Raw genomic sequence first — 24,855 nt, 5'->3', positions numbered from 1 at the left:
CGGTCGTAAAAACTGTCACATCTGCATTTTTGTGCAGGTGCAAGCCTCCTTTAACGTGTTTGGGAATTTGGCTTTTTTTTTTTTTTTTTTTACAAACCCCTGGTGCACCTTACAAATTGGTGGCTGCTGAAAGCAAGCATAAGTTGTGGCACGGGTGGTGTAACTCGATTTTGATGAATTTGATGGAGGAGCAAGCAGACAGATTTTACGCTCCGGGCATGTGTGTGATAGATGTCGTCAGATTTTGAACTCTCTGAATCATTGTAGAAATCAATTCATGGAACGCATTATTATAATCGGGTGGGGGGTGGGGAGTGTCACACATGGACAATGATTGGGGTGAAAGGCGATCTCCAAGTGCCTACTGTGATCTGTGATCGCCCTGGCCAATTTTACAATTCCTGACTTGGTCTTAGTCTTGACTTGGTCTCATGCCTGCAAAGTCTTGGTCTTGACCGAGTGTCAACTTCCCTTAATGTTGTTCTTAGTTGTTCAACACGTCAAAATCTTGGCCTCAAACCCAATCCCACCTTGGTCTTAGCCTCGACTCTGGTTTATTGAAATCTTCAAGGACGAGACAGACTCCCCTCAGAAAATAAGTCCTTGCATATTGAAGCAGCATAAACTAATTTACACATTTCATCAAAAAAAGAACACTCTGAGGGAGTTCATACGGAATCCAAGGATTGTCTCGTTAGAACTATTCCCAATTGCGTACATGAACATAAATCATCAAAAAGGCCACACGCACTCAGTGAATGGGTGAGTGGGTGGAAATGAAGCCGCGCAACCACACTGGCATGGAGCTCAAAGATAAATGTGTGGCTTCAAAATGATACGTAATGATATGATATATAGGACACTATGATAGCTTCCTATACATAGCTTTTCTTTTGTGACACATCTGCTCAGTTGGGAGTATTCGAGATAAAATAGATAAAAACAGATAATATATGCAGAGCTGGGCATTTCACTACAAATTGAGTGTCCGTTATTCGCAGTGTAGGTATCCTTCCGTTGTCCGTCATTCACCTTTTTTTCCGGGGGGGGGGGGGGGGGGGGATAGTACCCGTCCATAGGCCGGCCCGCCTCTAAATTTAAACAGCCGTCCGTCGGCGAGTCCGACCAAACTTTCACTGAGGATACATGGGGAGACATGACCAAAATAAACATACATGCTAATGTTAGCTTAGCTGCGCCTGAGTTCTGGAAGTAACATCATTCGACTCCAATTTGCTGCAGGGCTCCGTTTTCTTGCTTCCCGCAGTCTCCACTCAGATAAGTATGGGTCATCAGTAAGATGACAAGTAAACACGGGAGACCTTCGTCCTTCTACATTGTTGAATTTTCTGCTCGAGATACCTTACTTTACAGCAGCTGTCTGTTTTTGTGCAGCCCGCAGTTTCCTCTTGGATAAGTATGGGTAATTAGTAAGCTGAGAGGGTAGAAAAACCCTGGCTTGAACAGCCAGTGTAAAAGCTGCGAATGGCGCCGATTGGTGGGGTTAGTGAGTATCAGGTGTTCAACTTCACACCTCCTGATTCTTTCACTCTCCGATACTACCTCCATAGGTCGAATATTTGCTGGACAACTTCTGATAAAAGATGAAAAAAAGTCCTAGCTTTAGCAGAACAATTGACGTGAGCATCAGGTGTTGAACTTCGAACCCCGTGTCCCAGCATTGTCGCTTCCTTCAAGCCCTCAGCAGCTTTCCTGGCCTCTCTTGTGTTCTGCCTGACGGCGGATCCTGCTGACACAGTTGTCGGCCTCAGCGCGTGGGTGTGTGTTATTTGTCCAAGAGACTGAAGAGGCAGAGAAAGCCCGTTTGATGAGGTAACTTTCCAGAGTCGTGACCTCATCGCTCGGCCACTCGATGTTGTTATCTACGCCGGTTTTAGGTCAACTTTTCTCAATCCAATTTAGTACTTTCAGTACTTTCTACTCATTTACCAGCAGATTTAATCTATATATGAGCATCGGGTTATTCAAAAAAAGGAGTCTTGCAATCTTACATTTAAGGAAGTGAAGCAAGAGTTGAACTCTGCGTCAAATTCAATTTCCACATAAAATTCCTCTTTTTTATTGTGTCATCACAAAATTTTGTTATCGTGGAATTCATCACGGGAGGCTGCACATTTATTTATTCATATTTTTTCGGTTATTAATTTTTACCCAAACGAATCATGGAAATATTCAAATATAAATCGCTTGTTCCATAGGTCTAGGGGTTTGACATCATAAAACTTAATTACATGTTAATTACTTGTTAATTACAACAGGTAAACGTTACAACTAACTACACTGCAGTTAATTGTCATGTAACGCCATAAATTAAGTAGAGTTCTATGGTCTCCAAATACTAGTTTATTAAATCAGGTAATGTTGGCAACATTTTTGATTGTCAAGTAACACCTTAAAAAGTTACACAAGTAACCGTCATATGTAGCAAAAGTAAAACGAAACAAAACATTAAAATTTGGCAATAAAGTTTCTAATGTCGGTCTGGTATAATCCTGTTCCAGACGTTGAGCCTTTGCCATCATAAAACTATGAGTTACATGTTGCCAGCTGGCTTAAGCTCCGAGGATACTACTTTGCTTTTCGAGGCATTTACTTGTGGCGGTCATCTCAGGGCGCTCACTGTAAAATGAGCAGTAAAATTCCACTCACATTGTCAACAAGTGGAGGATTAAGGCGGCAAGTAGGTAAATAAAGCCTGGTGTGTGTGTGAGTGTGTTCTGGTTTGTGTCACTCACTCAAAACAGGGCCGTCTTCAGCAGGCCCTCCGTTTCCTGTTTATAGCGTCTTCATTGTTAACATTCGGTCCCTGGAGACCATGTAGAGAGTTGAGCTGATAAAAGTAGTGGTTAAGAATAACAACGGGGCAAACTGATTTTTGGGCCACAGATAACGTGTTATCGGTGATATCACAACGCTAATCTTGGGCTAATCTGTAAACGCGTTGTGAGTTGCCTACTGGTACTTTTTAGACTTGTCTGTTTTTGGAACTGGCTTTGGGGGCAGAATTTTGGAATGGAGGGATTAGAATTTAAAAATCAGTTTTCTTCCTTTCCGTCCACATGCAAAGACAGAAACTCAGATGGTTTGCAATTTAGTGTCTCATCCGCCCTTGTTTCGGTACTTCAAATTTGGTATCAATCGGACAAAATCTCTAAAGGTTTAATTTTGATTGACGACTGAAAATTACCTAAAATATCCCTAAAATATCTACTTTAAAGCAAACTGGAAGACTTTCTTTGTGTTTTCAGGCACGGCTTGTTGAGACTTTTTGGTGGGGTTATTCATGTTCGAGGTGCCCACCAAATTTCATGTTGCTAAGTGAAACAGGTTTTGGGGTCTGAATCTTTATAAATATTCCTGAAGGCACTATCAATTCACTTCAGGCCAAAGAGAAATGTTCTATAAAAAGCCTCCAAATATCGAAGCCATGATGATTACAATGTACAGTATACAGTAAAACATGCATTTGTTCAACATATTTGTTGAGAAATGTAGCACCTCCACACAGAAATGGCCCCAAACAGGACAAAAGTTTGCCCTTTGAAAAAAGACAGAAGATAGCGAGCGCATGACCTGTGTGTAGGTGGGAGGTCTCTGAGGCAGGAGGCGGGGATGGCGGTCAAGCTCCATTTGGCATTGTTTGGAGGCCATAAAGGTCCCAGGTCTCCGGCCGAGGTCTGACCTAAACTGTTTACTTTTCGAAGAAGGCCTCTGAAAGCAGCGTGATAGATGGCCAGCAGTCCCCACAGGAAGGTGTACCAATGAAGATCTCGTCCTTGATTTGTGACGTTTTCTCTTGTTGCTTAATAATGATAATCATAAGAGCGGCCGCATGAGATGACATTGGTACAGAACTTGTGTTGGATACTTGCTGCCAATTGGAACTTATTTGGATGAAATCCCTAGTTCGAGTTGGACAAAATACAAGCTCTGTAATTTGTCCAAAGTGGTTGACCAATTAAATTTCAGACATGAGACTTTTTTTGAGCATCTTATGATCGAATAGAATAGAACAGATAGATCAAATAGTTGTTTTCAGGTATGTTGGGCCCCCCCCCAAATTGAGATTTATCCTTGGGAAAAATGTTTAACAGTGATTGCCAGAGATTCTCCACACTGCCTGGTTCTCGGGCCCTCATAAATAAAAACGTCGATTTTTAAATAACAAGATCATGTATTTTCCTTCAAGTACTTTTGAAAAGTCCAATCCACCGGAAATCTAATGATGATTGTGACTTATAAGAATTGTGTCCATTTCATGTAAACCCAGTCTGCCATATCCAGACCCTGAAATCTTCAAGACTTAATCCCCTACTCCTCTCCAGAGAGCCATTTGTGGTTTTGGGATTTGTTCAGGAAGCAAGTATGTGGTCAGCCACTACTTCAATGCCAACCTAATGTGTTACATTCACACCAACAACTTTCATGGGAAAGTAGAATATACGATCAAGTTTGTGGTTCAACTGAGGCTCTTCGACGAGGGGGTCGGATGAGAGCTCTGCAGAGCTCCACAGAGCCCCAGGGGTGTTACAAGAGGGGGAGGGGAAAGTGGTCTCCACCGCTCTAATGCAATATTTAAAATCCAGCGCTTGTGTATGTCCCCGATGCTGGGGAAAAAAATAACTGTCCTGTTCTATCAGCGTCCACAGCGCTGACTCACGCTATCCATGCGTTCTCTTGACATTCTCTGTGAGGCTGGAGGGCGGTGTTGGCAAACACACATACTTGGAGGAACACGCCGGTATGCACAATTCGGACATTAAAACAGATGAGAGAAGCCTGGCGCTGACTGCAGGCGAAACAGTTTGGAGAGCAGTGGTTGTTAATTAAGGAAGAGCAAAGTTGTATGGAAAAACCTCAGACTGGATTAAGGCTATAACCAAAACTTTAAAAAAGGATGGATCCAGTCAAGACCAAGACTTTAAAGGGTTGAGACTGTTCAGAGTAAGACCAGGGAAGGTTGAGAACCAATCAAGACTTGGGTCAGTATGGGGTGAGAACAAGTTGAGACCAAGACTAAGGAGTCAAAACCGATTGAGGACAAAAACGAAGGCACGTTGAGACTAAGACCATGATGGTTTGAGACACAGTCAAGACAAAGACGGGTTAAGAACAAATCAACCCAAAGGATTTGAGTCGTTTGTCAACACTACGACCAATCCTGGGTTAGACAATTCGAGACCAAGAAAAGTTGAGACCGGGTTTGGACCAAGACCACGTTTAGGCCCAGATGATCATCATATGATCGTATTTTTACGTCGTGTAGTTGAAATGGCAATGTGTCCCAATACTTTTGCCCATGTTGTGGACTGTAGTATTCACAACGAGGCTGATTTTGCAATTTCTTACAAAGTGCAGCAGCAAGCTTTCCAACCAGTTGTAGCTGTGCCCCAAGAGGTCCCGTCAGGCCCCCGAAATAGAAGCCTGCATGTTTTGTGAGAACTGATATTTTTATCATTTGCCGTGCTGAAAATGGCTGTTTTGTGGCTTCATCCTCTTCGACAAGTCCCTCCCGTTATGGAAGCAGTAATCACAGAGGTTCCCTCCTGGTTTTCACCACGCTGGCAACAAACTCCGGAACGGATTCATCACACGGACTCACACATACTGCACGACTGAAAAACTGAGGCTGATTAAAGACGGTGACGGGGCGCGACAGTATAATTAGCAATGCTCCAATGTAAACAATGTTGGCCGAAGAGGCAGCGGCGCATACGCTTGAATGACCAATCGAGCCAAGTGGGAGAAAATCTCATCATTATGGAAATTACAGCTTTTCTGCTCAATCAGGCGGCGCCTCAATTTGGGAAGGACAAAATAAATGCCTGTGGGGAGGCTACTGCGCAGTGTTATCATGTGGCTGCCGTAAATCGTGATTGCTGACAAACGATTGCAAATCAACTTTGCAAGAATAACTGTTGGTAGTAACACAAGTTGTGAGAGTGCCAGTTGATGTTAGGTCACACATTGAGGGCTCGAATCCAAAACCAAAGCAGCTTGAGACCAAGTCAAAACCAAGACTGAGGAGTTGTACCTGTGTCAAGACTAAGACCAAAATAGGTCAAGATTGAGTCAAGACTTTGAAGGGTCAACTCACAACAAAGACAGAGGCAGTTTGAGTCCAAGTCAAGACCTAGATGAGGGGTGGAAATGACCAAGGCCAGAACTGGTTGAGACCAAGTTGAGGCCAAGATTATAACCAAAGCAGGTTGAGACCAAGTCAAAACCAAGACTGAGGAGTTGTACCTGTGTCAAGACTAAGACCAAAATAGGTCAAGATTGAGTCAAGACTTTGAAGGGTCAACTCACATCAAAAAGACCGAGGCAGTTTGAGTCCAAGTCAAGACCTAGACGAGGGGTGGAAATGACCAAGGCCAGAACTGGTTGAGACCAAGTTGAGGCCAAGATTATAACCAAAGCAGGTTGAGACCAAGTCAAAACCAAGACTGAGGAGTTGTACCTGTGTCAAGACTAAGACCAAAATAGGTCAAGATTGAGTCAAGACTTTGAAGGGTCAACTCACAACAAAGACCGAGGCAGTTTGAGTCCAAGTCAAGATCTAGACGAGGGGTGGAAATGACCAAGGCCAGAACTGGTTGAGACCAGGTTGAGGGCATGATTATAACAAAAGCAGGTTGAGGCCAAGTCAGGGTCAACAGTTTGATGGGTGAAAAACATGTCAAGACAAAAACTAAAGCATTTTGAGTGCTTGTCCAAGACTTTGTGGGCTCAATACTGAGTGAAGTCGAAGACCAAGGCAGGACCAAATCAAGACGAGGGCCTTGAGGAGTCAAGACCAAGGAAGTTTGAGACCAAGTCAATACCAAGACTTTGAAGTCTTGAGACCAAGGCAAATTGAGTGCAAGTTGGGTCACATTCTGGTGGGCGCTTACTATATCTTTAGTTAGAATAACAACACTGTGTAAAGTGTGTGTGTGTTCCCATTTGAATCAGAAAATTCAGATTCGCCATTGATTTTTTTTGTACGGCCAATTTACAACTCACTTCGAGTCACCACCGATTTGTGCGCATCCCTCGTCTTAACATTTACCCTCCTAATTGCCAAACAAGAACATAAATCATCCTACAGGCTTGACACGCGGATTTGTGCTCTCGTCGGAAGATTGCGAGAGCAAAGGTTGCGTCGTGACACCGAGTCTCCGCCAGCCCTTTGAGTGGCGTAACATGCCGAGTCAAACTCCATTTCAGCGCATAACAGACGGAGAATTGATGTGCTCCATTTTGTCAGCTTTATGTCCATAACTTCTGGTCCCCCGGCCTGCCCGACTTGTCCTTACACAGCAGCTCATATCTCATGCGGCCTTGGCCAACGCTGTTCGTCTCAGCCTCGTACGTTAGTCATAACTCTTGCACAAGATCACTGGTAAAACACCAAGTAGGGAAGAAAATAGAACATTGCAGCTCAGTCCTGTGAACAGGCCAAAAAAAAAACCTACACATTGGCCTTCGGTGAAATATCATTCAAAGTAAATGGCGAAATGGTTCAGTTTTAGTGCAGACAAAACCTTCCAACCAAAACAAAAAAGGGCGGACGACAGTTTTCCTACACTGATACTTCTTAGCCTGAAAACATAAAAACTGTTGCTTGTGGTTCTTACAGCCTAACGTTTTGACATGCTAAAAAATGTATTGGAAAATGTTGGCAACATTTGGCCACCACTAACATCGCCAACTAGTGGCCTGGCATGCATATTATGATTTTGCGGGTCTGTGTATACAGGAATTGTTTTGTAGCTGAAGTCAGTTTGTGAAATGTCGTTTTTTATTTGGTCGCTGTCGCGTAAACGCATAGCACAGCTAGCCTCGGGTTCTCAATCGGCCCTGAATCAAATGTCAAGTGTGCATCCAGTGTCGTCGTACCTCCGAGCACTTTTCATGGCCTGCTTTGATGTTCAAAGTGGCTTTCCCCTTGCCTTCATCTCTTTTTTTGGGTCGTGCCAGATGTGACCTACAAGAAGTGCTGAGTGAGCGCACCTTTCATGTCAATGAAGTAAGATTTATGGTCTCCCACATGGAACACAAAGAGATGAAGCACCTTAGAGCCAAGCCTAAAGTCTGGTGTACAGAAGGATCTATTTTAAAATTCTTATTGTTATGATTAAAACACTGTCCGGGCAAAGGAAACAACTGCAGCAAAGGCCTTGTGGCTCCCACCTGAAATGCATTTTCATCATTAAGATGCTTGTGCCACGACCTCTTATATAACACAGGCATTTTTTTTTAGGGTCAAGTTTCAGGCGTCCGAGTGCAGTTTCACTGCCGCCAGCTGCTGTTTTTTCACTCTGTCGCAAAACTTTTTGTGACAAAAAAACTTTAATATAATTGGCACTCTCTCTTCACTCCTCAACTAACAACTTGTTGGGGAAAAAAGCCCATTATATCCAACAAGATTGACAACAGGATTGTCCAACTACCGTACCATGTAGTTGTTGAGTTGTTGTAATTTTGTCACAAAAATGCAAAATGTAGCTCCAAAAGGATCATTATTTCATTTATAAATAGGTTGAACAATAGTGTTATTTTTGTGGATAACTTCTTTCAAGCAGTATAGTGACTGGCTGCTTGTTATTTCTAGTATGACAGCTCCACCTGCTGGTAAATACGTGCACATGCAATAGTTCACAATTCCAAACAGTTACACAAAAGTGACTCTGGGGGGCGCTGTTTTATTAGAAGACAAATACGAGCCAATCACATTTACGTCTGTATTTATTTTTCCTTCAGGCAGACGGCAGCAGATGAACTGTTGATGAGAAAAGCCATGAATGGAGTGGTGCTTTTAACATAATCAATTTTCATGCTAAACAGTGGGGAGACGGATGGGTGTCGACATCATCGGTGAACTTCCTTAATTTCTTCTTGACTGACGCAAAACTACCCCGTTTCCCATCAACGCTGGAATTTCATCATTTTTCTCAATGGTGCAAGTCTCTTTCGAGTCACGATAAGACCACAAGGAAGGATGAATGAAGCAAAGACGTGTGTGCACCTACCTGTTGAAATTAGGATAAATGCATAGAAAAGCACTGTAATACCTTAGTGACTCGGCGTGTCCAAAGGTTTGTGCCCAGACGTGTACTTCTGGAAGAACTTCCAGATCTTCCCACTAATCATCCCGCTTCCGACAACATCTGTGAAGGAATTCCCTGGTCGCTGTTTACCTACAAAACACTTTGGCAAGACCCCATCCTATTTTTGCTCTCTGTTCATCATGCATACCACCACCCGCACACTTTTCAAAGTCTGCACTACTTTTGGTCTCTCAGCTTTTCAATTTTCTATCCCAAACCTGAACACTCTGCAACAATTAATAAAACTCACCTCACTCATTCCAGTGCCATCGTGTCAAAAGTTAGTGAAGACTACGATACTGCACATGGTCATTGTCCTGACACTGACCACCATGACACCAAAAAACAATTAAAAATGTAAAAATGACATAAAAATTAGCTATAATGACAAATCCAAACCTATTCCAACCCTATTTCTGACACAATTTGTCACATGACCTCAACCCAACATTTCGATCCGGGTCTACTGGCTAGTACTTGTACACTGATTACAACAATGAAGAGCATGATTGCGAGATCACATAAACAATGACAATGATGGTGGTGGCTCTGTTACAAATCCCGAACCGGCTGAGTGCTGTAGAAAATAACATGTCACTGAGGCTACTTATAGCATCACACGTAGCACAAACTCAAAAGTCCACCGACTCTCCACTGTCAACAACAAACGCAACACAAGACTTTTCTTTAGATCCTGCCTACAGGATTAGGAACTCTGCTGTCGGATTTACGACGGTGACCCATCTTGAATTTGGGATCTAAAAACAAATGGAGACACGACACCATCCCAGTCTAGGGACATGTACATCATCCCTGATCGCATGGCTGTCAGCAGACATGAGCGACGTGTTTTTGACGGCTGAGGTGACTATTTGAGGATTTGCTTCTGACATGTTGTATCAGCATGAGTCTTGTTCTCTGTCTCTCAACTCTGCAGCATCCCCTCGGCTGTCACAAATATCGTAGCTCTGATGAAGGCCAGTGTGCTAAAGGTCTTCCCTAACTTTTGGCGTGTAGTGTATGTTTCAGTGCTTACCCATGTTGGCCTCTACAGTACTGTACATTGGATTGGTTTTAGCTAGGTGACCTGACCAACTCCCCTCCATCTTCCTTCCATTTTTCTACATTAGGCCCTCAGCGGAAAACAGTTTGGATACCCCCGTCTTAGATGAAGTTGCTTATTTTCATAATTACAGGAATACGGCACAGGATCCGATAGGTCACCCTCACAATGTCGCTAATGGCATCATTTTGCATTGCAGAGTGGTAATTGTTGCAAGGACAATACAAGAGCAGACAGTAACAACCTACTACAATACTGTCATCAGAGGTGTTCATTTAACTCTGTGACTATTTTGATTTGTTTGTAGTGACGTAATGCGGCACTTCATTCCTAACCTACTGGTTAACGTACTGATAATACTAAAATAAAATCAAACTTATTCACAGAGTCTGGATATTTTTTGATTTATTTTTTGTCATTTTCATTTTACATGCTATTTACAACATTTGCATCTGATTGATAAAATGTGTGGATATGATACATTTCCTGTTGGAGGGTTATCATCTCACTTTTACTGTAACAATTTCTACTGTCACACAAACTTAATTGCTGTATTAAAATACTGTATAAGGCTGAACTAAAGTCAAATTACTCACCTTTTTGGTCATTTTTGTACTAGTTGCCACCCATTAAGCATTTGGCTACATGCTATTTTCGTTAGCATCTGCTTGGCAAAATGTGTGTGTGTGTGTAAGTATTTCCTGTTCTGTGGATATCATCACACTTTTAAAGTAACGTAAGCATTCTCAACTGCCACATAAGTATAAAGAGAAGTCAATCATTGCATAAATTGACAAAACTCACTGCTTACACTTCTCTGGTAATTGTAATGCTATTTAGCCATTTTGCGTTTGGCTACATGCTACTTAAATTAGCATCTGTTCAGTAAACTTAATGTGTGTATGTATGTAACTCCAATTCCTCTTCCAAGCTGTTCGGCTATGTGCTAGTTCTGTTAGCATCTTCTTGATTAAAAATGTTTTTTTAACATTCTTAACAATCAGAGTAAACACAAAAAGAGAAGTTACCACTGTCTAAAACTGTATGAAATATACAATCTATGTTGTTGCGTCTTTCGGCTTGCCACAGTCACTTGCATGATTTGTTTGCCAGTAACATAACCAGTTTTAAAAATCCAGCCTTGGATATAGAACTATCCATCCATCCATCTATTTTCTGACTGGTCATCCTCACTATAGTTAAAAAAAAAAAAAAAAAGTAAAACCATTCACACTTCTTTGGCCATGTTCCTGTTAGTCAATATGCCTTTGCCTACATGCTGCAAAAGCAAGTACTTGGTAAATTAAATTTGTTTATGTAATCCATTTCCTGTTTTATGGCTATCATCACACACTTCCGCTTTTGCCTTTGTAATTGTGCTATTTCCTGTCCGTGAAGCTACTTTGATGTATAATTCACTTTGGTGGTGACGGATAAAGAGCCAATCTTTAACACTAATGACACTACAAAGCACAACGCAGGGCTATGAAAACTATAACACAATAAGGAGAGGCAAAGAAAAATGACCGCCGCCTCCAAAGTTGACTGGACGCCATCTGAAATGTACGCACGGTGAAAACAACTGACAAACCGCCTTTGATATAGAGTGCTGAGTCACGTTTAGTCATAAGTCAAGTCGCGGTCTTGAGAGGCCACTCCTAAAAGCCTAAACAAGCAGTCAAAAGTATGCTGAAAAAAAAAGCAAATATACATTTCTGCAGCCTCGAGTGAGTGCTGTGGTCTTGTCTGGCCTGATATGAATTCATTCTTTAAACATATGCACCCACATTCCCGAAGCGGCCTTCGTGAATACTGATGTTGGCGTTTAGGTCATTTGGGTGATTTGAAATTATTTGAATCACAGAGTGCGGAAAAAAAATCTGCTTCGGCCAAGGTTAAATGATGCAAAATTGAAATCGATTTTTTTTTTTAATCGTATCTAAGGTTAAATTGAAATACTTTATGACCAGCATATTAATTACAGGAAAGTGTCTCTGCACAAGATATGATTGCATACTTTAGTAATCCTTAGAGAACTTTAGAGAAGCCTTTTGGGTGGCAGTATCTTAATTACTTTCTGGGACGCGCATATTAAATGTATTATTTAAGAGGGAGAAAATTCACTTTTACACAAAAATGATGTCAATTATTCCACTAAGCCCTTCCTTATATAGACCAAATGGATAATGAATGAATCTACGTAGATTTGTATTCAACTGTTTTTTTTCGTACAAACATTATTAAATGCTAACCTCAATTTAGTTCCATTTTAATGTATGTATTCTTTTAATAAGGTTAATTCCTACAGTGGCTGGGACTCTCATATCGTTATGAGTGCAAACCCCCTATTCCATCCACCGTGCAGGAAATAAGAATGTTGGTAACATGGGGATCATGGTTGTTAGTACGGTGGAGAAAAAATAGAAGCAAGAGTGGTCAGAAAATTCATTTGTAGCAACAATGTTGCTAAGTTGGCAACATCGAACACACAAGTCGTAGCTTTTGATTGCTAGTACTAGTTACACATCTGCACTTTAGAATAAAAGAGCCACATACAGCAGCCTGCATACTTGTGGTTCGGCACCTGTGGATTCACAAATTCACGGATTAAAAACATTTTTTTAAAAAGAGAGGAAAATTAGTTCGTGTCGCAAATGTTCGCAACACATTAAACAGTTTTAGGGAATTTTCTTGTCGTAAGGAAATTTTAAACATGTTCGAAATTCCCTTGCGACAAGAAAAGTACAGGCGAACGTCTGTTGCCCGTTTGGTGAACATTTGCGACCTTGAACTAACCCTGGCGTGAACAGCATTTTTCTACGTTGGCCAAAGTCAGAAATGTTCGGCCCTCAGTGGCATTGTAGCTTTAGGTCTAAGGTCTAGTTGATGCAGTTGCGCACTTGCGCAAGACAGGCCTCCTCCCTCAAAACAAGCTAATTTCAACTAGACAAGAAATAGCATGTTGAAAGTGTAATGCAATTCTTGAATCTTGGGATATTTTGACAAACGGATGTCACAGTTTAACAACTGTTTTAAACAGTAAAAAATGCTAATATATCTCCTTCAAACGTGCTTGAAAGAGGAAATGAAAGTGTTTGATGCGCTCAGATGATCAAAGCAAACCCATGAGAGTCATGAGGTGGTGTTTCTCCCATAGGCCGACGGCTGAAACCTCCATGCCGGTCGGCGTCGCTGTTTCACGGCTGCTCTCCTCCCTCTTCCCTCGCATCCACCAAACCTCCGCGAAAAGGCTGAAGGTTGAACGAGGCACAGCACAACCGCGCGAAGAGAGTAGACCTGGCTGGACGAGCCGTGAATGAAGCGACAGACACCGCCCCTCCGTGGCGGTCACCATCGCGGCTGTCCCTTCCCTGAACTGACCCCCGCCAAGGTCCTCCTCCTCCTCCTCCACGGCGAGGGAGGGAGGCGGCGAAATTGCCGCAAACACGCGGACATTGACTAGCAAAGCCATCGGAAAAAGTTGGCGTTTACTTGGCGACGAGACAAAATGCGGCGAGGTTGTGTGCCGACTCAACGTCAAGGTCAGAATTCGAGCCACGACGACGACGCCGCCGCCTTGCGAGCGACTTTGTCGGGAAGGGGACGGAGAGGCGTGGAGGGGGATGCCGCTGCGTGTCGCTTGTCTCCAGCATCAACAATGACACCTTTCCCCGGAGAGGACATCCGCGCTCGTTGCTAAGTCACGCTGACAAACTTGTACTAAAGCCCGGAAAAGGGTGACTAGCTCCGATTTTTTTTACATTACGTCCGTGTATTGTATTATGAGTCTCCTTCAATTATTGTGACGTTTCCTGCTTCCTCCCTTCCACGGCCCTTGTCTGCTCACCTGGCTAGCCAAGACGCTCCACACCGGCTAGCTAACCGAATAAACCTACCCCTGGTTCCGAAGCCTTCTAAATTGTTGACCCGGTCGGTTCATGTGGCGGAGTTCGAGCCAACAAACTGTCCAACTTCTTTGAACTTCAAACGAGCTTCAACACCTCCACTACCTGCCCTAAAAAAATGTCCCCCAGGAGAGGCTTTCGTCACCCGGGCGGCTTCGGTAGCAGCTTGCCGGAGCGTGGGCTCCTCGTGCTGGTGCTTCTGGTGCTCCTGCAGGGCTCCGTGCTGCACCTCGGAGCCGCCAGCTCTCCGGACGTGGGCCACCGAGACGAGGCAGACGTCCACGCCGTGGCGGAGGGGAAGCACAACTTCACCAAAAAGCCCTTCCCGGTTCTCAGCTTCGAGTACAAACACATCCAGACCCCCTTCGAGATCTCCTTATGGGTCCTGCTGGCTTCCCTGATGAAATTAGGTGAGTTCTTTTATTGTTTGTAACTCATGTTTGGGTCAGGAAGGTACACAGTTAGAATGAGATGCAATGCAGGAGCTGCATCAAAAATGTTGCCTTTACACAGAGATGATGTGCCCATGAATTATTCATTGAGTTGCAGCAGTGTGCAAACTGCAAAGTATCATACGGTGACTTCTTGACCTGACTGATTAAGCTTGTAGAATAGCCTCAGCTGCTGTTATTATTGTGTGGTAAAGGTCCACACCTCTACATTTTCAAAATTCACACTTTTCGTAACCACCTGAACTCGTATAACGGCTTGAACGCGCCTTTTAAACATGCTTTTTTTCTTTTTAAAGCTCAGCGTTAATTTTTGGGCTCATTCACCACTTGCCAGCTCACACAAACCAACTCTGGGTGAACCATTTGATTGGCTTTCATGTGGGAGGAGTTACAACTTCCGAGAAAAGATTTAGCAAAGTTGCGCAATGCGCATGCCAAAATTGCGAGGGAGCATGTTGAACTAGTGGTTTTCACGTCTGCCCCACAGTTCTGAGCTTTTGGGTATGAATCTCAGCTCCGGCCCTCCTTTGAGGTTGTTCTCCTTGTACTCTTCGTTCCACATTCCAAGGAACATGCATGTTAATTTAAAACTCGTAATTGTCCATAGGTGCGAGTGAGTGCTCCTTTGTGTATATGTGCTCGTATAGAACTCGTATAGACATAAATCTGAACTTGTACGACAGTTTAACACCACTTTCTCTGTATGATTTTCTCATGAGCACATGTTTACGGGTAACACAAGTCTTGCATTGTGAGAAGTGCAGCGCGGTGGACGAGTGTTTCGCATTTCTGCTACACAGTTCTAATGTGTGTGGCTCGAATGTCAGTTTGAAGCTCTTTTCCATCTTTGCGTGCGGTTTCACCAGGTACTCCATCTTCCTTTAGCATTTCAAAACCTCGCATGTTAGGTTAATTGAGGACTACTGCTTCCAATGTGTGCCCTGGTGTAGTTCGTGTCTATCGACAAAGGTTTATGAAGGACAAGCGCTATAGAAATTGTATGGATGTCTATTATAAGCGTTGACGGTCTGAGTCCGTCGCCCGCATGTTGAGGACCATGAGTTCGAGTTTGCGGTTTGCATCACAATCACGTCAGAAAGAGAGAAGAATGGCTTATCCAGAAGCAGCGCAATGCTGATAATCCACCCAGGTAAAACACATTTTAGCTGAATGGCAACGTTATGCAGATAAGCTTGTCGCAGTTCTTTGTTTGCTGATGCCTAAGGTTGGACTTGGCAGGTTGTTAGAGCCAAAAGGCCACGCTGTTAAGGTTAATTGAATTTGCTCAGTTCAGTTGTTCACGCAAGGGGTTAAAATCAATATTGATGATTGCTGGTGACAAGCAGAGGACTCCTGCGGGTTTTTATTTTACGGCTCACCACCGCGATGACTAAGCAGTCCCGGTGGGGCCGTGGATGACGGGCAGCAGTAGTTGGCCTAATCATCACAGCAGCAATAACAATAATAGTGTCACCTCTCGAGCAATAGGATTTGCTACAAAGTAAAATAAGCCTGGCCTTTCGATCATTATCCTAAATAAAGCTGGAATGGTCTGAAAAATTCTATAGCAATTATTGTGACCAAAGTCATCACAGTTATTGGTGTTGCTGAAGAAATGTAAACAAAAAACAACTACAGATAACTGCACCTATTATTATATGACATTAGTAACCCTATGCACCTTATACACAATAGAAATTGTCAACAGTGACAATCAGAATGAATTTTAATGCACTCAAGAGCCTTAAATCGTAAGCCCAGTAGCATAATTGCAATTTACGGTCACAATATCAATAAAAAATACCAATGTGCTTGCTTTAACAAAAAAAAAAAAAAAAAATCCCTAATGTTTGGGTGGATTCACAGCCGGGCCATGATTATTTGAATAGGTTAAATTAAGACAATTGTAGTCTTATTATTTGTTGATTTTATTCATTTATTTGTGTGTGTATATGTGTTTTACAAAACATTTTAAAAAAGCCTTAAGTTATTAGTCTTATTAAATGCGCGCTAACCGAGACACCGTGATTAATTTCGATCGATCATATAACACCTCTCTAAATGCTGTTAGCTGCCATTGCCATTGCTGATAATATGGCACCCCGCGCGAAGAGCTGTTTACTTTCCTAGACGCTATTAACGATACAAAATGTTTTAGATGTTATCACGGTTTCTGATACTGTACATGCATTCATGTAAACCATTTCATTCCTAATTCTGAATTAGTTTCTGAAAAAGTTTGACGTCCTTTTATCTGACTTATCGCCAATCATCTTGACAGGTATGGAATAGAATACAGTGCACCCCCGCTTTTCATGGGGGATAGGTACCAGGCCGTTTTGAGGAGAAATCAAAACACCTGATCAAACAACACATTAGTATCTAAAGACTGATGCTGTCCCACTCCCGTGCAATTGGTGGTAGCGTGCATTGCAATTTTCACAAATACCAAATGCAATAAGATTTTTCAGTCTCTCCCATCTGGAGGCCCACTGCACTGACTCCAATACAGGTGACCTGTTTTTGATTCAAATCAAACTCAAATAACATAGTCATTCTTGGATAACACTGACTAAAATGGAGGCAAATATTTGAAGACAAGACGGTGGACGCAGGAAGAGACAGCCGAGTGACCGTAGACTGACTGACTGGTGGCCGCAAGCCTCCAATTAACCCGGGAAGGCTGGAAAATGGGATGCGGGTAATTGAATGTGGCTGCTTCACTGCTCGGCCTGGTCCCCGTGTCGGCGCCTGATGGACCCCTCATATCTTACACGGCTTGAATGTGCCATCCGCAGTCTATTTATCTCCTCGGCAACCCGTCTGAGCGCATGAGCAGATCACAATCCCTTTAGGTCACCTCAACTCCACTTGCTGCAGTCCCAACGAATGACTGTTGTACGTATGTAAAATCCCCCAAAAGAACTTCTGAGAATAAATCACCAAAGTGCTTGTTTTTCAGTTTTGCGCCAGTCTCTTTAGCTGTAATCAAAAGTAATTGCCACCAGTGCATTATCTAAATGACCTCCTTCTCTGTTTTAGGATGTAAATTAACGCCGCAATGTAATGAGTAACGTCTTATTGCCTGGCCATATAATAATCCGAGTAGGATTTCTTTTTGTGACATCAAACATCCACCAGATTAGAGGTAACATTCATTGATAGCATGTGAAAAACACCCGTTGCGCCTTCTCGTGCTTCTTTTAAAATGTAAAATTACTACCCAGAAACTTCAGAGTGTAATTTATTTCAATATTATGATTCTTTGGAGTCTTGGCTGTTTTATACTATAATCTTTGTTAGAAATTGCATTTTAAATGCCGGGATACTGTTGTATAGCCTGAAATGCTTAAAACAGAAATGAACTGCCGGTCAGTACGATACAGATGTCATATACAAAATCCCTTGTGACGAGTCAAATATACCCCCTAGGGGCTGTACAACAGGGACAACACTAAACCAAAACAAACCAATGGCAAAATCGGATTGGACACATGGACGATTTGAGGCAAAGGCGTATCATGCTCATCATTGCGACATTATTGCTTCTCCGCCGTGATGTCATCGTTGATCCTCTTGCATTCCAAAAAGGAGTTTAATATTTTGTAACTAGTACATGTTTGGCCAACTCCAGACAAAAATGACACCCTTTGTTCTTTTACGTTTGAGTATGCTTGAACTGCGGCGGTACGAAGGAACGTGTTTGAAAATGAATGGAAGAATAATGCCAAACTAGCACTGATGAACAGGTCCTCGCACACCTGTGCCAGTAGTTTTATGGCATGCCATCAAACTTTTCTGCCACCATCTGCCCACAATCAATGGCGGAAGCAAAATTATTTATAATTCACCCATCTGTCCAGTGTACATTGTTAACATTTGGTAGCAATGATACAAAATCTCTAGGACAAGTTCCTTGGAGTCCTGGAAATGGACAAAATGGCCGCTTCAAACTCAAGTGGCAGATTTCTGGCATGGGTTATTGACATTTTTGGGGGCTGGTTAAACATCTACAAAATGTCATGTTGCTACGTGGAACACTCGTCCCAGGCTGAATTGTAAACATTTCTCTACGGTGGATGTAAAAGCCTTTAAAATGGTGATTACATTGAGCAAACAATAACGACAAGGAAATGAAGCAATTCCAAGAGGGCCTTTGCACCGCATGCTCAGGCCCCCAAAATTCCCCGCCCCCTTTGAGACATAAACATAGCTCAAAGACTAACAATGGTTGGTGTGAGAGCATGTTGACTCAGAAACTGTCGTTAAATGATTACGACTGTTGTGGTTGAGTCCAAAGTTAAATGACCATCAAGAATCTACTGTATGTTGTAGCAGCCTTATCTCTTTAACGTATATTGGGAAGATTACAGGTTAATCATTTGAAACCTCACCTTTAGCAACGCCCGAGTCGACTGAGATGTGCTACTTAGATTTGAGATAAAAAACATTGTATCTATAAGTTTGTCGGCTCGCTCATTGTGTCTACAGAAACGGCTAATTTCCTCTGCATCGAGGGCACCTTAAAGATGTCATAAAATATACTGTAGATTGGTTTCTTTTCGGGGGAAGCTGTTTATTCTGTTATCTGTTGTCAATCATGAAACAATGTTATCTGGAAGTGAGATTCAATTGTTCTATTTATGTTTAGAATGGTCCTAAAACATTGAGTGCTCTCATCAAAAGCCCGTAGCTGCATTTTTTTTATTGCAAGTGTTTTTAATCTTGTATCAGGGATCAGGTCAGTCATTTTCAGAGCTACTATTGGAAACAATCAATCATGTTCAGAGCTACCGTGTTTTCCGGACTATACGTCGCTCCCGAGTACGAGTCGCCTTTCTTTGAGACACAGTTAGACATGCTTAGAACTACTCTGACATGGAGTCAGTCATGTACAGAGCTACTTTTTGACACAGTCAGCACTGTGTGCACAGCTACGCTTTGACACATGGTTGATCGTGTTCAGAGCTACATTTTGACACACTCTTTGGTCGTTTGCATTCAGAGCCTCTCTTTGACATTTAGTGCTACTCTTAGACGCACGGTCGGTCATGTTCAGGGGTATTCTTTGACACGTGGTCCGTCATGTTCAGAGCTGTTATTTGAAACATGGCCATGTCATGTTCAGAGCTACTCTCGGCAAGTCCAGGAAATGTGTTCATTGTTCGCGCCACCAAAGAATCTTTGTCTGTTGAGCTTACAAGTCGAATTCAGATGCAAGTAGTGTGCAATTAGTCACCTGGCAACCAGACACAGTTCCTGACCTTCTATGCAGTGCAGTGCTGAATGAGCTGTTACTCTTGAGTTGGTTGTAATAACGTCGCTGCTTGAAGGCTCCCCAGGAGGGGGCCAGGGCCAACTACACATTTGCGGCTATTAACAAAAAGCAACCAGGAATGACGAGGGAAGTTGGGGAATGTGAGCATCTATGCTCTCTCCTGCCAAGAGACACTTGGGACCATTCTTTTACTTGTATTGTTGTGCATTGCAAGCCCCCCACCACACCCTTTCCACATGTCTAATCTCCCGTATGCGTTGGGCCCTTTCACCCATGTCAATTGAAGGCCAACGATGGAGTAATGTAGGAGAGATGTAACAATGTGTCAACTGTCAGCCCCCAGCTTCTTCTATTCCACCGACCTGGATCCCTAGAGGGATTTACGAAAGTTCCCAGAGGTTGTTTTTTTTTTTTTTGGGGTCCTGTGAGCTTGCACAGTCTTGTTCAAGTCAGGCAGCCATGAATTCAAATGGGTTATTAATGTTTAATTCTCAATTCCAGCCCCGATAGCGCTACCGCTGGAAGCAGTATTGTTAATAAATGTCTTCATCCAGTGGGGTGACCACCGACCAGTACTTACCGACAGCTTGTCATCGGCATTTTCGGAGTCTGAAGACGACCCCATTGGGCCAGTGACAGACACTCACGCACTTTAAGTGGTCTTGGCGCGTGACAGTCTCCCTTCTAGGGCTGGGCGATATGATCCGAAAGTCACGTTTAAAAACAAGTATCAACATAGTAAAATGTAAAAACATACGTTTTGATAACAGGTGACAATGCATACATTGATGCTGGAGTCTAGTGTCCATTATTCTTTAGTCTCGTAAAAACGCCTGTTGAGGCTGATCCCTCTGTTAAATACGTCCGTCAAAAAAGCCAAAGAAAGTGCATGCAGAGATATTTTTTTCCCCATCTGATTTGAAGGTAGGTCCAAGTCTTGTTGATGCTGACGCCTCGGCAGTTTACGCTTTGTAGCCCTTGTATTGATATCATTAGGTTTTGCACGTGGAACAAATGTTTTGGCAAAGGTTGTGGATGTGCGTCATTACGTTTAGAGATGCATGACTCAAACTACTACTGCTTGTTTATTGAGGGCAATTGCTGTCACATTCACAAAATGACTTCCAAAGACGGATGCCGTCTAGCGACCATCTTTATTTCGCTCGTTGTATTGAGCTTTCAATCCCACTCAATTGAGGCCTATTTTTTGCAGCATGAGTCACGGCTTTGACTTCGGCCTTGCCAAAATAACTTGGCACCAGTTCATTATGCTTAATGTCACTCAGAGGAACACCGTCCCATCAGGCACCGCGAGCCTCCTTGTCGTCGTCTTCCAAGATCACACCGGAAGAATTTCAAAGTCAGCAACAACAGAACGTGCATACGTGCCTAATGGCCATCACAAAAACATCATGTGAAAATTGATTGGTAGTGTGATTGGATAAAAAGAATGTTAGTCACTGATTGTGCAAGGAGCCATCAGAAAATAATTTTTTTTCCACTATATCCACATTGTCTCTAAAAGTAGATGAAATGTGAGTTGTGTGGCCACGCCCACTTGTTTGTTTGCATGTTTTACATTGTCCTGGCAGCTTTTGTTGTGCCAATTTGCCTAACGGACTAAAGTCATAAAGGTCCTTCCTATCACTCATTTCCTCGACGTGAATAATAAACAATTTGTATTGAAACATGCAGGTTTCAGTTTTTATCAATACATTCTTTGTCTTTTGTAGCTTTGACTTGTGCATACAATGTGAAGTCACTCACTAGCTGTGTCGTCACAACATTCTATTTTTTTTTTATTTTTTTCCCCCTTGGCTCACAAATGTAGAGCACAACTTCCCCCGAGGCCAGATTTGCACTTTTGCAGGCCCTTTGTTTCCCTTTATAGATTAGATAACACCTTGTTTCACACGCAACAGGCTAAACTAGCAAAGCTCTCAGTCAATGAAGATGCTAAAAAAGCCGGTTGCTCTCGACCAATGCTTTAAGATAAAGACTGGGTGATAATTACACTGCTGGTTCCCAATTCTGATTTACTGCACATGTCTGATTGTAATTTGCAAATATTTTCAAGTGTTTACTGTTGGCAATATTCTTTACTGTTTAGCTTTTCTCATGATTCCACTTATTAGTTTTCATATCCTGCAAAATATCACCTGTTCTGGGGTCGAGAGGTCGAATCGTTTAATGAGTTTAACGATTCAACTTTAATCGACGCATCAACTTCACCACACCTCGATGACGGTTAAAGCTGGAATTCAATTTGCCGCCAATTACGTTATTGTTTTCGGCTTTGACAACGCGGACGCCCTGCCGAAAGCAGGAGGATTGGGTCCGGGCAACGGACTAGCAGCGGCGCTTGAAATCCAGCCTGTGGGCCCCATTTGACAGCCCGCTGCGACTCATAGCATTTATGTTTTTTGTTGAGATGGACTTTTTCCCCATGACGCAAAAGAACCGACATACCCCGAGAAGCCCATTTCTTTACCACCAGCATGGTGCTGTTTATTCTGAAAGGAAATCCTGGCTCGTAATCATAATAGTCCCTCAAGATTTACGTGGCGAGAAAGTGGTTCACACCACGCTCAATTGCTTGTGTCGCCGCCGAGCCGGCAGGCAGACTACTTGTCAGATGGATAGAGTTTGTCTGGTCCTTGCAGTTTGGTACCTGGTCCGAGTGCTAAAATGGATTTGGTGGCTGCCATGAATGACCTTTTTATTGTAACGAGCCAGTTCCTGATAGATGCTGACATTGAGTTATTTGTAGCTGAATGCTGTTTTACCCTCCAGTACAGGTCAATGTTGAAGCACCTTTAGAATAGACGGTCATGCTTATGATAGTTTCAGGGATCAGTTGTGTAATTCCCATCCCGCTCATCAGATTTCATCGGAAACACACATATGGTTCCGCTTATCAAAGGCCGTCTTTCAGTGTAGCTCTGCTGAGTTGGCGGCGCTCGCTGTGTAAGTTCTATGAAAAGACAATCCTCGGCTGCTGACATGTCCATGTCGGAAATTCCAGTTGTGCGTTTCCCCCACAGACGTTGAATTGTTGGGCTCGCACGCTCAAACAGTAATAGCGTTGTCTATGTGATGTGAATATATACAGCTCCCTCCCCCGGCCTCGGACGTCTTGTATTCCCATAAAACCATTCCTCATGCCTTGCTTGAGCACACTGGACTGCTAAGTGCGCTGGTGATGCGGTCTTTGATGCTATGCACTCCTTGTCTAAAACTAGAATGGCACTAGCCAAGGCCTGAACAATCTTGGTATGGATCACTCACAATCTTAAAATGCCTGTTTTGCCATTTGGCTTTAGTCACTGAGAACGTATGTGGAAGTGGAAGGAAAATCTTGGAATTGTTATTCAAGAGTGTATGTCGCTACAAGTGTGCATAGAAATAATAGTAAAGGCCATCACAAAACATCGGCTCTAGAGAAAATGGTGGTTCTTGCGTCCTCGTGTTCCCGTGAAACGTCGTCACTCGCGGCCCAAATCCTGTTTCAATTGGAAGTACGCATAAACCAAAAACGCACGGAATACCCAGATGATGTTCTTGCCGCCTAGCTTAAACCAAGAATGCATCGGTTGGTGGCTTGTGAAGACTTGGCAGAGAAATTGTCCCAGGATACGTTTTTTGCTGCTATCAAAATGGGCAAGGACGTTACTCGACTCACATTATTATTATTTTTTTTTATATAAATCATTTTACAGATGATACGACAGAGCCGGTTGGAAGTTCACAAGTACACGGCCCTTCAAATTGCAAAGAGATTAGCGTTTTTAGGAAGTACCTTCTTCGGAAGACCGCATTTGCCTAGCTCACACGACTCTGCCTTCTTGATATTGAGAAACGGCTAATGTCTTGAAGAAATTGAGGCAAAACGGAGCGGACTACTCAAACAAAACGACGTCCGCTAAGACCTGCTTCCAGGTTGCGGCAACTCCTGGCGACACGAGTCAAGAGCGATTCGGAGAGCATCTCCCATCTCATTTAATAACAATAGGCAGTCACATATCACACACACGTTAATGAAGGGTATTCAAAAGACGGTTTCAACCTGGCATGCATATTACAACGCTTTCTGTCATTTTTATTAATATTGATGAGCCACTGCCATGCTTGTTGAGCCCTCATGTGAGGATGTAATCTTACCTGGCTCATGTTTCTGTCAGTGTGTGTTTGTGCGTCCGGACGAGTTGCGCTTAATGTCAGTTGGCGCTGTGTTACACTTGTACAGTAAATATAACTTCGGAAAAGACTTCTCACTATGGGACTGACGTCAGTGTCTCTTTGAAGTCCTTCTTCCTCCTCTTGCAGTTGTCCTGTTGCCCTCATTGTGTGGCGTGATTGCGTAAATTTAAGCGCAGGAGTGATAGTGTCTGGATTGTGGGTGTTTGTATCAAACACATTTATTTTCATCCCCCGCAACTCAACTTTACAATATAAAGGGAATCAAAGCTGCCAGCACTGATGAATGGGATTGCGCCCTCTTTTTCAATGCGGGCAATGAGTATGAAACGCCACAAATGTGAAAGTATCACTCTGTAAACAATCACCGAGTCTATCAGGCTTTGTCAAAAGAGCAAGTTTTAGATGTGGTTTTATCATAGTAATCGACCACATATTCACGTTCACTATTCACCTCACTGCGCTTTCTGAGATGGCCCAATATGCCACCAAATTCTGCCAAAGCCCCGTGTCAATATTAATTGGCATCAAAGAAGTATGTTCAAGGAGGAAAAATATGCACGCGCACTTATCATTTTGAAGGAAAAAAAAAGCTGATTTGTAAGCATTTTATTCATGTGGGCAATTATGAACATTTGGAGGGTGTCACAGGCTCTTTTTTTGTACTTCTAGTACTTTTGAAACATAAAATTTCATTTAACACAATGACCAAAAAAAGACTTCTTTCTGACTCCGATGATGATTTGCCGATGTGTTAATCTGCCGCAATGTAACGCCAACTACTGCAGAGGGGGACTTAATGTCAGATTTTTTTTTTTTTTTTTTTTTTCCCCCCCTTAGCGAGTGC

At 42.8% G+C, this 24,855-nt stretch overlaps 1 protein-coding gene across 4 annotated transcripts in view; it reads left to right on the top strand.

Annotated features, from left to right (window-relative positions):
• slc9a1a (solute carrier family 9 member A1a) overlaps nt 1-24,855 on the top strand; it is a 67,716-nt gene that overhangs the window by 22,935 nt on the left and 19,926 nt on the right. For all 4 annotated transcript variants that reach the window (XM_086037154.1, XM_086037153.1, XM_086037152.1 and 1 more), the window contains one exon: nt 13,334-14,491. In XM_086037154.1, coding sequence (XP_085893280.1) covers nt 14,200-14,491 — 292 coding nt within the window. In that variant the 5' untranslated portion in view covers nt 13,334-14,199. Of the gene's footprint in view, nt 1-13,333; nt 14,492-24,855 lie in introns of those variants that run through there.

This window comes from Filicampus tigris, chromosome 8 (genome assembly GCF_054856515.1).
Source record: "Filicampus tigris isolate MCC_2025a chromosome 8, RoL_Ftig_1.0, whole genome shotgun sequence".
Lineage (NCBI taxonomy): Eukaryota > Metazoa > Chordata > Actinopteri > Syngnathiformes > Syngnathidae > Filicampus > Filicampus tigris.
The sequence above is the reverse complement of the archived record's forward strand: the minus strand, read 5'-3'. Positions and strand labels throughout refer to the sequence as shown.